This window comes from Aedes albopictus, chromosome 3, assembly GCF_035046485.1.
Source record: "Aedes albopictus strain Foshan chromosome 3, AalbF5, whole genome shotgun sequence".
NCBI lineage: Eukaryota > Metazoa > Arthropoda > Insecta > Diptera > Culicidae > Aedes > Aedes albopictus.
Window position 1 is genome coordinate 186,377,488 of NC_085138.1, and position 13,954 is coordinate 186,391,441.

Sequence of the window (13,954 nt, forward strand, 5' to 3'; positions counted from 1 at the left end):
AATAAAAAAAAAAAATCGAGATCATGTCATTATCTGTCACTAGTAGGGATAAAGAGTAATCGTCGCACCTTCTTTGTTGCTTGTTTTGTGTCTCTTTTGTCTGACAATTCTCTTCACTGGCTGTGTCAATTGGTGATGTCTCTTATGTGTACATTTGTAAGGTTCTACATGTCGTGATATGTTAATCCTTTATAATAATTTTCTTTTATTTTTATAACACCACATAACACACTAGCATTCGACTTCTGGTGGCATTCTTTTCGTTCGTCACTCGTCAGGGGTCTTCATAAATCACGTAGGTAAAATTTTTCAGATCTGTTGATCTGACAATGGAAAAAAAGTACCGTGGGGTGCCCTAATTGTTGAATTGTCAAAATTTCACTTTAGATAGTATAGCTCTAGTGAAAATTATACATTTTGACAATCAGTTTTATGATTATGATCTCTAAATATTATCGGTGAGCGAAATTTGGACCCGCGCGAAATTAGGACACCCCACGGCACCATAGTCAAAATGAGGCGAACAATTGTTATTGTTATTTTTTCTATGCATGTAAGGAATAACAAATGAAATTTCTAAGTTCTAAGTTTGAATATCTTGAAAGCCTCCATCAATTTGACAAAAAGAATCAAAAGCAGGGAAGTTCGATGAATAATAAGTGACTTCTTCAGCCGAGAAATTGACGAACGTAAATAAGACTCTTTATTCCGCTAAATAAATCAGCTCTTCCGCTACATAAGTTACACAATGATAAAATTTTCCTTTAGTCCTGACATTTAGGTTAAAAATTAAAACGAAAACAATTTTGAACTACCCACGGAACAGTCTCCGAAGCTCATTTTACGGCTCAAACCGTTTCGATCGCTCCCCGTTTCTTCTGCCGCTCTTCGTTGGCGATGAACGACGTTTCCTCAGAGGTGGGGCTCAGCTCTACGGGAATGGTTATTGTGGTAGAGCTGGTGTTCACGGTGACTACCGTTGGAACGGTGGCGTCTTTCGTCGAGATGGTGCTGGAGCCATTACCATTACTACCACCTGCGTGTTGACCGCTAGCGCTTGCAACGACTGCCCCCATCACCACTGGTTCGAGAAGCATCAATCGAGAAGGGGTATGCGACCGGGATGGGGCATTTGAGGAGTTCCGCGAAACGGGACTTGCGTTCTGCGAACGACGAAAGTCTTCCAGCGGTATCTCCTCCGATCGAGGTCTCGGTACGCGAGGACTGGATTCCCGTGATCGGGGAGTTCCGCCTGACCGGTTGCGAGAGGTCTCACGCGATTTAACCGTGCTTACCGCTATCGGCTGACTGGATTCCCGACGAGCGGCGGCCGCAACAGGGTTGGCACTTTTCCGGCGGGCTCCCGTGGAGTCGCTACAAAGAGAATCAAAGAGGAACATGAATGATATAAACTTGGCAAGAATTACTCAGAGACGCGTGGTAAATTGTTGTGAAAAAATACAGTTGCATAAAGAACGCCATGCGGAGTAAAATATGCGCAAAGTTGCGTTCTAAATCATTTAAGCTGGAGTTCTGGTATGGTATTTGTTGATGTCTTTTGGATAAACACAATTTTGCGTTATTTTATTCATTTTCAAGACTGATAAGCTGGAAAAGGAAATCGGCTTTGTGTTATTTCTAATCTACAAAACAATGTTAAATTATTTTGACATGGAATCAAAATTTTAATAACGTAAATAAGAACCCAGATATTTAAACAATTTCAACCATTACCCATCTATTGAACGACTCGCGTTGAGCTGCACTCTGCTAACGCTTCCCGAAGGCATGCTGTCTCGCCGCAAAGCGGAAGCGACACCCGGAACTCGATTCGCTGTAGAAAACAACGGACGATGTTCCCTTGGTTGCCTTCCGCTGTTTGGTCTGGACATACCACCGACACTTGAAGAGCTCGATGATCCCGATGAAGGGAACTGGGCGTCATTCAGCTGGCCAGGTATCTCCAACAGCTGTGCAATCTGGAACATTTTCTTCTGCCGTGCCTTGCTGCGGCCTTTGGTGAGTCTCTGCTTTGCCGCCATGCATCGAATATGATCGTCGAACATAAATTTGGCGGACAATATTGGGGTGCGGTTGTTGGTGGCGCCACCCCTGTGGATGGTCAGATGTAGACTTCTGGAATCTTCCTTATCGCCGTTCACCTCTACGTCCTGGAGAAATCCAACGAACTTGGCCACTCCCCATCCCAACCGTTTACTGTCGGGCTCCACCAGGATAAGCTGGAGGATATGCATAACTAAAAATCGACGGTACTTGGTTCCGTCACGCATCACCACAGTACAGGCTATCAAGTCGCTGTTATCTGAAATGGTATGAATGTGTTTAACGCATATTAGAACTGTTAAAATCAAATCGAAAACAATAATTATCAATGTGTAAACAGAGAGGACATTATATTGTGTCAACTGATTGACTGAGCATAATTCTCTAGGAAGAGCAAATAAATGCACGTAAGTTTAAGCACAAGGGCCAGGATATACGGAGGAAATACCTGTATTCCATCTAAGGATGCATACAACGAGTGACCAAAACTTTCTAGAAAACGTCACTCCTAGTGATTTTCACGTATTTTGCTTTCCATAAAACTGGGTGGTTGGCACGGGATTTCCCCGCTCTATGGCTTTATTGTGAAATCGACTTCGCCGCACAATAGGTCTGACCGCTTCAATGCTTAAATAGGTACATCTCCGATGTATTCAAAGCATGAATGATGTTAACTAATCTTGAAACCAACTGGTTGTTGTTTTTTTTTTATTATGCAAGATGTAAACCCTAATAAACCAACACCCAACACCATACACGGACCGTAATGTAGACGGTTCAACAATACCACATACTGTTCCAATTGTATCCCGAATGGGTGGTTAAGGTGAATATATAACGAAGCCACTCCTCAAATTTTTAAGAGCACAAATCTGAGGAACCAAAAAACGGATTGCGCTGAAAAGTTGATCGATTGGTGACCCGCTGGTGGTGACCAATCGATCAACTTTTCAGCGCAAACCAACCCTCGGTTCTTCAGAGTTGTGCTTTTGAAAATTCGAAGTGTGGCTTCGTTATATTTTCACTTTAAGCCCGTCTTATGGTTATCGTTTATGCGGGAAGACAAATCCAAAGATGCAAACTTACTCAAATCCAGAGCATTGTCGATCTGCACGCACTGATTGGGATTCGTCAGAGGCAACAGCAGTTCCTTCTCGCCGTTAATGCTTTGACACATTCGTCGAAGCAAGAAGAACACACGGATGGCACGGCGTGCCTTTTCCACTTCACCGCAGGGCAGTCGTCTGGTAAATCCTATCCCCGTCAAGGGCGTCCCCGTCGGTGGTAGCAGAATGGTAGAATCGTTGCACAGAAATTCAACGTTCAAGACAGACTTCACCATTTCGTTGTACCTGCGGGGTGGAGATTCGATGAGCATTCTTGAAATGAAAAAGATCTAAACCAAACTAACTCGTCCTCGAACAAATCCAGAAAGATGTCTTCCGATTTGTAGAAATTCCTCAACACGGTCATGCTTTGATTGCGGGCTGACATAATGGTTTGCTTATGCAGATCGTTGATGTTGACGTTGCTGGTACCAACACCGATGATTTGCGATAGCAATTTCAACGTTAGGTCAATCGTAACCAATCGGATGCGACAAGCTGAAAGATGATTTTCATATATATCACGATTGTCATGTGGCTATGAGCAGAGACGGCTTAACAAGACGAGCAGCTCCCACCCTGTCGTAGGCGACATGGTCAAAACCCCCTCAACGATTCACGGGAACATTAAAACATGATTGTGTGCGTGTACATGCATGCATATTCGTACACGGCAGGTGTGGCATCGCACACACACTTATTTATGATGTTGTTCCCTGAAGTCGTTCGCAGCGATAGTGTGTTTGTCTTTTGCCAGAGTATTATGAGCAAGAGGGTAGATGTCTGTATTGTTATTAGTCGTCTTCGCTGGAAGAAAAGTGTTTTCAACGATTTGTATTGATTCATCACGAACTGAAATTTGTTCATTCAGGCATACTTTATAGATAGCTTTTTGATATTACTACGAATATCATGACTGTCATACGACAATGAAAAAGCCCTTCGACTATCAACTCAAAATTATCAGAAACAACTTTTCTCTAAAGATAACATTGAGCAGTATTATTCGTGTTGTGTACCTATATTCAAATGTTGATTGGAATTAGAATACAATTGCTACAAACTACAACTTACATGGCTGACTGGAAAGCGTGATGATTTGTAGAAGTTTTTCAATAAGTATGACGTTGTACTTGGAGCATCCGGACGGTGACGAACGATTCAACACTATTTCCAGCCACTCTGCATTGACCCCTGCAAAATCATGGATTAAGAATATTAAACTGTGCTTCTCAAAACAAAGGGAACATTTAGTTTCGTAATAACAGCAAACACTACTATAATATACCAAACATAGAATAAAGAGCAATTAACCAACCATCTACCGTTCGATATTGCCATAGGTTTGAGTTCCATAGAAATGGTGCAAGTTCAGGGTTTTGAGCAGACAGTTATGCATAGCAGTGAGGATGATAAGCAAGAATGGAATTACTTTCAACGCAGTTTTTATGAATCTTGCGATTCTATGATGTTGTTAGTATTCTAGAGCTACAACTTGCTGGATTTCTAGAAAACACAGTACGTACCTTTGTTGTTGGCCAATGCGTACAGTAGACACAGGGCCAGTAGAGCCAGATAGTCGTTCTCAGCACAGTCCAGGGATGAAAGCACCATATCCAGGAAAGGTCGATTGGTTTCTGGTGTACGATATGCGTTGAGCAATAGCTTTTCCTTCTCTTCGTCGGTAATGTTGACCTTTTCGATTTCGTCCGATAGTGTCGGAGGACTTGGTGAATCTTGAAAAAAAAAAATACTTTTACTTATTAAACTATTGAGATGCGTGTTACAATGATTGAAAAATTGGACAAATTGGAATAGTTAGGATTTTTTAAGTGTTTGGACATAAAACAATACTCATGGAAATTAGAGTATTTTTCATATATAATTATATGAGGGTTTCGGAATTAAAGGGCCAAAATTTGCTTTAATTTCCATGAGCAAAAAGACTCGACTCCGGTTATTCAGCAGACGGTACGGTAGCTGACTATATCACCAGAAGCTGAACAAGTGGATAAATGAGACCAACAAGAGCAATAATCCTTACACTAAGTGGGAGTCTATCCAAGGAGTGATGAGTACGGCAGCGCGAGAGGTGATGAGCGCTGCTCACAGATTACCTAGGTACGAGTGGTTCGACTAAAAGTGCCAGAGATTAACCCTCTACTTCCCATGGTTGCTCTAGAGCACCATCGATTGTCGACGAACTCCGGACAAACGGAATTAGATGAATATGATGCAATAATTTTTAGAATATGGTTATAACCTCATAAGGTTAACCCAACTATTACCTACTTGTTTCAATAGTTGAACTATTGATAAACAATCAAAAACCTATTGATTTACGACCAAAATTTTTTTCATTGATTTCGAAAAGTTATAGCCAATTTGCAATAACTTTTGTTCTACCACTTTTTTTGGAAACGCTTTTTTGGCATAGATATAGCCGTTCAAAGTCGTGGGAAGGAAAGGGTTAACGGACAAGAAAATGTTGCCAAAAGGCGAATGTTGGTGTCGGGGACCCGGCAGAGCAGGGAGCGATATAGAGAAGCAAGAGTAGCCGAAAACGAATCCACCCTAAAAAGAAAAGATCGCATGAGGAAAATGTGTTTGATCAGGCGCAAGAGAGTATGGAACGGAATTATGTGCGGAGGTTTTACGAAACTAACAACGGCGTGCGGGGGAGAATAGCACCTTCTTCCGTCATGTGCAACGAACGTGATGGAAACTTGCTGACAAGTAAAACAATGGTGGCTGCCAGGAGGAGGGATCATTTCGAAGATTTGTTAGACGGTGGGATTAGAAGCGTAACAGACAAAATTCGAATCGACGATGACGGACAGGCTGTGGAATCTTCAACGATAGCCGATGTCAAGACAGCCATTAGAGGACTGAAGAACAACAAGACTGCAGGGAAGGACGAACTCCCGGTCGAAATTCTCAAGCACGGTAGTGAGCAGCTGTATCAACTCTTACAACGAATTATATTGAGGACAAGGGAAGAGGAAGAACTACTTGCTAGCAGGTTGGATGGTCTCATTTGCCTTATATACAAGAAAGATCATTGACTAGAGTGCGCGAACTACAGAGGAATAACACTTCTCAATTCAGCGTACAAGATTTTGTTTGGAATTCTGTTTAACAGCCGTAGTTTAGCCAACGTAGTCAAGCTGTCAAGATTGGAAGCCAAACATCATCCGAAAGGTCTGTACCTGAAGGCACACCACAAGGGTCTTGTCTAAGTGCTCTGCTGTTTAGTCTGTACATCAACAGTGTACCGGCGCAGCTGAAATGTGAGTATCATCAGCTATATGCAGACGACCTTCAAATCTATATTTCGGGTCCCACTAGCAACATCGACATACTAATAGCAACCATCAACGAAGATCTGGTCACCATCGAGAACTGGGCAAAGGCCAATGCGCTTTTCCCAAATCCCAGAAAAACGCAAGCCATTATTTTCTCCAAGAAAAATACTACTCCTATCGAAAACATTTCCTTCTGCGGGGAACCAGTCGCTTTTTCAGATACCGTCATCAACCTGGGTTTGCGTATGGACAGAACCTTGAGCTGCCCAACTAACATTTATTGTGAATGTAAACGTCAACAAAGCGTCCTCAATACGGCTTGATGCTGAGTTACTGTGTTGTACATATAGATGGAAGCTTCTATGCAAGCCCTATACCAATGAATCTGGCGAACTTAATCAGCATGTATATGCTGTGCGAGAAGCTTCTATGCCACCAAGTCATAGCTCTTTTCTCGGCTCCTATGTAACCACTAACTGAATAACATATTGAGAAGGCGCTTTTTCAGCCTTTTCGCAGTTGTTAAATAATGGTTATACGGCATCCCCAAATTAAACGTTTAAATATAATTAGGTTATGGATATCGTGACGCAATACATGTGGAACTGGAATTATCACTTTTAAAATTGAATAATTAAAGTACTTGCCGCTATTTGGAATCGAACTCCCGATCTCCGTATCCACTGGTCCCGATGATGTCCTCGCTGCCACACTGCTATATATAAATAACATAGAAAATAGCCCGTTTTGTTTTACTCCAGACAAGGCTTCATAATTGTGCCACAAGAAACCTTACCCAACTTCATCTTGCTGCAAAAGCTTGTGAAACGTCAAACGCAATAATGTTTACATTGAACAAGCTGTGTGATTGCGCCAACAGATTCTTCTTCACAGCTTCTAGCTGAAAGAGTGTTCTTTAAACGACTACGAAGCGCTTCTGTTTTGTGTTTTGGCAACATTACAAAACGTACTGTATAAAAGCAGCTGTTGTAGTGGCTGGGACTCTTACTCGATTTGCACATCTTCCGGAGAATCTTCCGGCATTGAATTAAAGTGCAATAAAAGCAACCCAAATAATTTCACAGCGCAGAGATGGATAGCTGTAAAAAATTTGTGTAGTAGCTATATATCCCGCTTAAAGTTTGTTTTGACAATAATGTTTACATCCGACAAGCCGTGTTGGTAAACCAACAGTTTATTTATTACAGATTCTAGCCGTAATGAAATCGCATAACGGCCTTTAAAGCGCTGCTGGTTTGGGGATTTGTCAGTATAACGAATTGTACTGTATAGTAGCAGCTGTTTTGTTAGTGGGGACTCCTATTCGATGTGTTCAAGTTTTCACATCTTCCGGGAAATCTCCCGGAGTTGGAATAGAGTGGAGTAAAGGCAGCCCCAGTGACAAGCAATGGATTTCTAAAAACCGAGTTTGGTAGCTGGATGGTGCTTGTTTTGCAGTCGTGTATTAGCTTATGTTTTATATTTGACTAGCTTTCCTTTTATTCAGCGTTGACTGCTTTTACTCGATAATTACACAACAGAAAGCAAATGACTGAAGCTTATAGCGCTGAAAATGTTAGTTGGGTGGAGAGGACACGTAAACGATATAACTGCGAAAGTGTTCGGCACTCTGCGAACATTACGGCATTTTGCACCGGTACTGACCACAGCGATACGTAGGAAACTGGTGCAAGCGGTAGTCATCCCACTGTTCACTTACTGCGATGTGGTCTACTACAACGGACTGTCTGCGGCCCTTAAAGAACAACTGAACCGTTGCTTCAAGGCTTCGCTACGGTTTGTCCATAACATCCGTCGCAGAGAATCAACCGCAGCTGTACGGGATACTATTCTTGGACATGACCTCCCGAAAAACTACTTCAACCGCATATGCTGCTTTATGCGACAGGCATATCACGAAGAACTTCCGGGCTACATCCTTCCGCTAGTTCAAAAAGGTCAACATGGGCGCTCACGGTGCTTCATCATCCCCCGCCATTCAACTTTATCACGGAAGAGCCTGCTGATCGGTGGAGCAATAATGTGGAATGGATTGCCACTAGCAGCAAAACAACAACCTACTCTAATTTCTTTCAAAAAACACCTGACTGGAGCAATAATGTGGAATGGATTGCCACTAGCAGCAAAACAACAACCTACTCTAATTTCTTTCAAAAAACACCTGACTGAAGTTTTAATTTAACCCTTATGTGGCCGACAGGGTACCCGGGTACCCAGCGCCCATTTAAAATGCACGGTGTAGAAAAAAGCAAAAAGTTTGTCGGACACATAACGGTTAAACGAATGCTAGACTACCTTGCCATACTTACGATTTCAAGTCGAGTAATTTTTGCGTTTCGCTTTATACATAAGTAGTATCATTTAGTTATCCACTAGTTTTTTTTTTCTCTGTATGTTTGTTTCCTTGACCTAACAAAAAGTGTTAAACTAAAGGCTTACGTTTTACTAAATAAATACAAATACAAATACAACAGGCTGAGGCCGATTCAGGAGTTCATCATCGACGAATAGTAGAGGGTTTACAACTTGCAGACCGCGGAGTACGATGTAACCGTGAGGTGAGAAGACTCACGTTGTAAAATACTGTGATTCTTTCAATCCCTTTACCGGCCATGTCTCCAGTTAGCCTAGTGGTTAAGGCTATGGATCGCCAATCCGGAGATATCGGGTTCGATTCCCGATCCGGTCGGGAAAATTTTCTCGACTCCCTGGGCATAGTGTATCATTGTACTTGCCTCACAATATACAAATTCATGCAATGGCAGGCAAAGAAAGCCCTTCAATAGGCTCCTAAAGTCCTATCGGGATTCTTGTTTTAAATCACAATGGACTTATCCACCGATGAACCGAATTCATCGCGGTCCGAGAATGTTGACACTAGAGCGGGGCCGTTCCAATCAGAATTGGACGATTCTGATTGGAACAGACCCCGCTCTAGTGTCAAAATTCTCGGACCGCGATGAATTTGGTTCATCGGTAGATAAGTCCATATATGGTTCAAGAGTACATAGGGTCTTGTACCATTTGGGCAGGTGTACCTATTTTGGGCACTTGTCGCTATAACTAAGTCAAATTCAATCCGATTGATTTGAAATTTTGTCCAGAGTTAGGCACGTACAGTATCTAGCTCTGTACAAAAATTCAAATCAATCGGTTTGAAATTGACTTAGTTATAGCGACAAGTGCCCAAAATAGGTACACCTGCCCAAATGGTACAATACCCTATTCACTCATTTTTTGACGTTTTTATTAATCGTAGTTGAAAATATATAATTTTTATTTTTTTAGCCTTTTGTCTCGTCCCTAGCTTATAACACATACTTTGAGCGATTTTTTTCACCGTGTATGTCAGATAGGAACATTTTTGAAATCCCAGTGCGAAAAATGTCGAGCTCAGTCACACAAGGTTGACCTCAAATGTCAAAGTAGAACTATTTACCATTTTACTCACTTCGAATTTTCTCATTATTCCTTTGTTTTTCAAGTTCGAATAACCGATTAGAATACCATGATTGATCGTATAATTCAATATAAGCGAGATTTCGTCTTAAATTTTAGGACCCTATTAATAACTGTGGAAGTGCTCATAGAACACTAAGTTGAAGCGAGGCAGGCCAAGTCCCAGTGGGGACGTCGTGCCATAAAGAAGAAGAAAAAGAAGAACGACCATGAAATGTGAACGTTGAGAGAAGTTGATCGGAGAGCCTTTGGAGGTTTTGAACGTAAAGTGCTGCGAACGCGGCGGTAAACTGGAATACGGTATCTGGCGGCGTCGTATGAACTTCGAATTGTCCAAATATGAAAAGAGATAGTGAAGCGAATAAAACACGTCAGGCTGCGGAGGGCTGGGCACGTGCTCGTATGCCGGATAAACAACAAGTTAAACCTATATTCAGCAGAGAATCAGGAAGAGACCGTCGGCTTCGTGGAAGGCCGCGCATTTTTGCATTTGAACAGGAACTCTTAAATTTTCAGGGCGACTGGAAGCGATTTGCCCTGGACCCAGACCAGTGGAAGCAAATTCTCCATTCGACGTAGACTCATCGCTACAAGTTGTAGCCAATCAAGTATCAAGTATGTAAACATTTTAGTGAATTTTAACATTGACTAGTTCTTCACTTACCTGATATCTGTTGGTCATGATTAGTTGACGTACTGCTGCTGCTGTTTCCTTCTTCCACATTTTGATCGTAGTTGTAGGAACTGGATGATGCTGCAGAGCTTTCCAGCGCTTCTTCCAAACTTTCGACAGGCTGCCCAAATCCCAGAGCAACAACTTCACGATTTTCAATGTACGAATTGAGAATCTGAGCTGCACCTTCTTTGAACACCGTGTGGTCGGCATTCAGGATCACCCAGGTCAAAGCATTGATGAGCGGTCTATGAGTTATCACCAAAAACACAAGCGACAGTAAGAACAATGCTACCACGCTGGACACCCGTGGGTTATTCATCTCTTTGATGTCGATATCGACCACTTTGTTTAGCACAGCAGCCAGATTCCTGGTTACCACAGCCATCGAAATAGGTGGTGACGGAGTTAACGAAAATATGTACAACGGGACCAAAAGTTTGTGAAGTAAATGCTCGGTGAGCACTGCGTTGAGGTCCGGTATATCCAGACAAAGAATATCATTCAGATAGTGCAGGTGATCCAGATGCTCTGCAACTAGATTTGCCAAGCGATGCTGCGATTGATGGCTGAAATTCAACAATTTTCTAATCAACAACAATCATTGCCTTTCTAAAACTATGTAACGTAAACTTACTCGATATCATTCCGCACGCATGAATCCAACTCCAGTATATGCTTCCCAATGAACCAAACCAAATTACTGAAGTAAGGGGCGGCGGTTTTATCCCGGATAAACTGCAGCATGTTCGGATTTTGCACACGGTACACGTTCAACGTGATGGTGCGCACTGCGATACGAACCATGGATTCCGGATGGTTGAAGAACTTGATTGCTTCGGTGTAGAGCGGGAAGTCGTTCGTATGCTCGTTGTAGAAGAAGTGTATCGTGTGCGTGTTCAGCTTCAGACTCAGCGTCTTGAGGAACAGTATGTAGTAACCCATCACATCTTCGTCGGAAAAGTCGAACTTATGGACGATTATGGAGTTTACTAGGTTGTTGCTAAGGAGGTAATCTACAAATAGAAGGAATAAATCGTATTTAAAAATGTTTTCCTTGCCCAAAGGGTTCCCCCACAAGGAAGCATCATTAAATTACGTTAAACGCTATGAACGTAAGATCTGTTTTTTTCTCTAAAGCATGCTGTATACTGTGAATTGACTGCAATTTTTTTGTCAAGATTGAAGAAGTCGAAACAATCGTCTTCATTGCAAATTCGAAAGTATTCGTTATCACCAATGCATCCAAAAATGGCTTGAAAACTTTCCCTATGAAAGCTTATTTCTCTTTGTTAACCAGAATGTCAACTAGATTTGTCACAGGCTCCCCTTATCAGGAACCCTTTATGCCAGTTATTTACTTACAAAGGGACGTTTCGTTTCGAATGTTTTCAAACAGAATGTTCAATGTTTGCAGCAGCTGGACACAAACAAAGCTGGAGCCTCCGCTTTTTTGGCGCATTATGTGCAGGAAATACGACAGCATATTTTTCTCTAGAAAGAAACTGTGCAAAAAAAAACGTAGAATTAGACATGAAGGTCATCATCGCTAAGCCCGCAGCCCTTCGTCACCATGGTACTTACTCGAACACGGATGAATCATTCTGATCGCCCCAGATCAGGATCTCGGCAATGCAACGAAGGGACTCCACCAGCAGGCCGCGGTTACTTTCCGACACGGTGGTGTTCCGTTCCAGCACACTGTACAAATACTTCAGGTGATCCAGCGAGAGGCGATTTTTCGGACGATTCCAGCCCCCTCCGAACCAGCTCCGACTGCGAAACATTATTCTGCTGTTTTGACACTGTTTGCGCCGACGGTAATCGCAGTTTTTCACGGCAACATAAAGATCACTATTTTATACACGGTTTCAAAGTGGTTTTTATCAAATTTCACATGTTTTGCACTGCATTTTTTTCTAATTTATTGAATTGAATTCCAGAATAACAAATTTTGCGTGAAAATTTACTTTTGGTTTGACACATGAGCTGTCAACAAGGGCAACAACAACGCACACTGGTAGAAGATGTAAAAGTTGATTGGTCAAAATTTTCATGATTCGAGCAGTTTAATTGGGCGTTTAAGTTTTGGAAAAATATTGATTTTAAATTTTTTTTTTACGAAAAAGCACCTTTTGCCTTGCCTGCTGAGCCACTATGATTTTTTTTCAGATTATTTAAACTTTTTGGATTTTGGCTCAGTTTGGCGTGCAGATTCAGAATATGGAGTTTTCTCAACATCGCTTAAGGCCCCTTAGCGTGTCATCGCAAAATGGCTTCTTCAAAATCATTGACCGAAATCAACTTTACACAACATTGCGCCAATACATATTTGTGAAAAATCGACACTTATCTGATTCTATAAAATAATCAATTTCACGCGAGATATTCGGCATAAAAATGTATTCACACTACTTCAAATACAAGCCTCTATCCAAGTAATCACGATTTCTAAGCATTAGTTCACTCGAAAGTAGAAATTTTTAACGATTTGCTTCGACCACACTAAAAATGTGGTTGGCGGTGTTTACCACCCACCGCAGTACCAACGACGACGGCGGCAGCGCGGTGGTGTCTTTTGGCGCGCACAATCATCGATCATTGCACGCAGTGATGTCGATCCTGCTGGCCAAAGCATCAATGAAATTGATCGAAATCAATTAAAAAAATCCAGTCAAACACATTTGTTGAGGGGGGTTATTTCCATTTGCGAGAATACTTAATTATCGAAAGCAGCATTTATTGTAGCAGCTTCAATGCTGAAAATTAATTTATTAATAACACGTTTTCCTAAATCTATATCAAATATTCTGCCATGTTCAGACTACGGAGTTATATCATGATACAAGCAAAGTGATATTACAATATCACGAAACCGTTCACACTGGGTGTTTGGTGATATTGTTTGACAGGTGATATTCGGATGTAAACATGTTTACAATTCTTCATCTTTTTTCATTTCTAATTTGTTTTGTCCAATGTTTTTCTGCATTATTGCAAATTGTTTTCGAATGATCTGGTTTGGTGTTGCAAATTTTTAGTCGGAACCCAGAATATAGTCCGGAACCTACACGGCAGGGTTCAAATCACCAGCTGCCAGAACAACGACGTGGACATTTTGATTGGGATGCTGGGTATTTTAGCCGCTCTAGGAAACGCATAGAACATTATCAAGTGAATGCATTCGATAGATTCCGTGAATGTACCCGGCCGAATTCCGATAGATTCCGTTGAAAACTTGCTACTATTGCCAAAAAATAGTATTGACATGAAGCTCCAGATCAAGCTACCGGAACTTTTGAGACCCTATTCGGGGATTTCTCCAG

At 41.7% G+C, this 13,954-nt stretch overlaps 1 protein-coding gene across 2 annotated transcripts; it reads right to left on the reverse strand.

The window, feature by feature from the left end:
- Positions 1–680: 680 nt before the first annotated feature.
- Positions 681–12,616, reverse strand: LOC109398796 (protein CLEC16A homolog). Of its 2 annotated transcripts, none has more exons than XM_029862923.2 (10): positions 12,213–12,616; positions 11,994–12,133; positions 11,266–11,644; positions 10,620–11,197; positions 4,697–4,906; positions 4,245–4,364; positions 3,476–3,668; positions 3,151–3,416; positions 1,735–2,323; positions 681–1,374 (listed from the first exon to the last, which is right to left on the reverse strand). In XM_029862923.2, exons 1-10 carry the CDS (start codon positions 12,413–12,415, stop codon positions 849–851), a joined length of 3,204 nt encoding a protein of 1,067 aa, XP_029718783.2. In that variant the 5' UTR covers positions 12,416–12,616; the 3' UTR covers positions 681–848. The 2 variants fall into 2 exon arrangements, with proteins under 2 accessions (XP_029718783.2, XP_029718781.2); XM_029862921.2 differs by having other exon boundaries at positions 10,620–11,215.
- Positions 12,617–13,954: the final 1,338 nt, after the last annotated feature.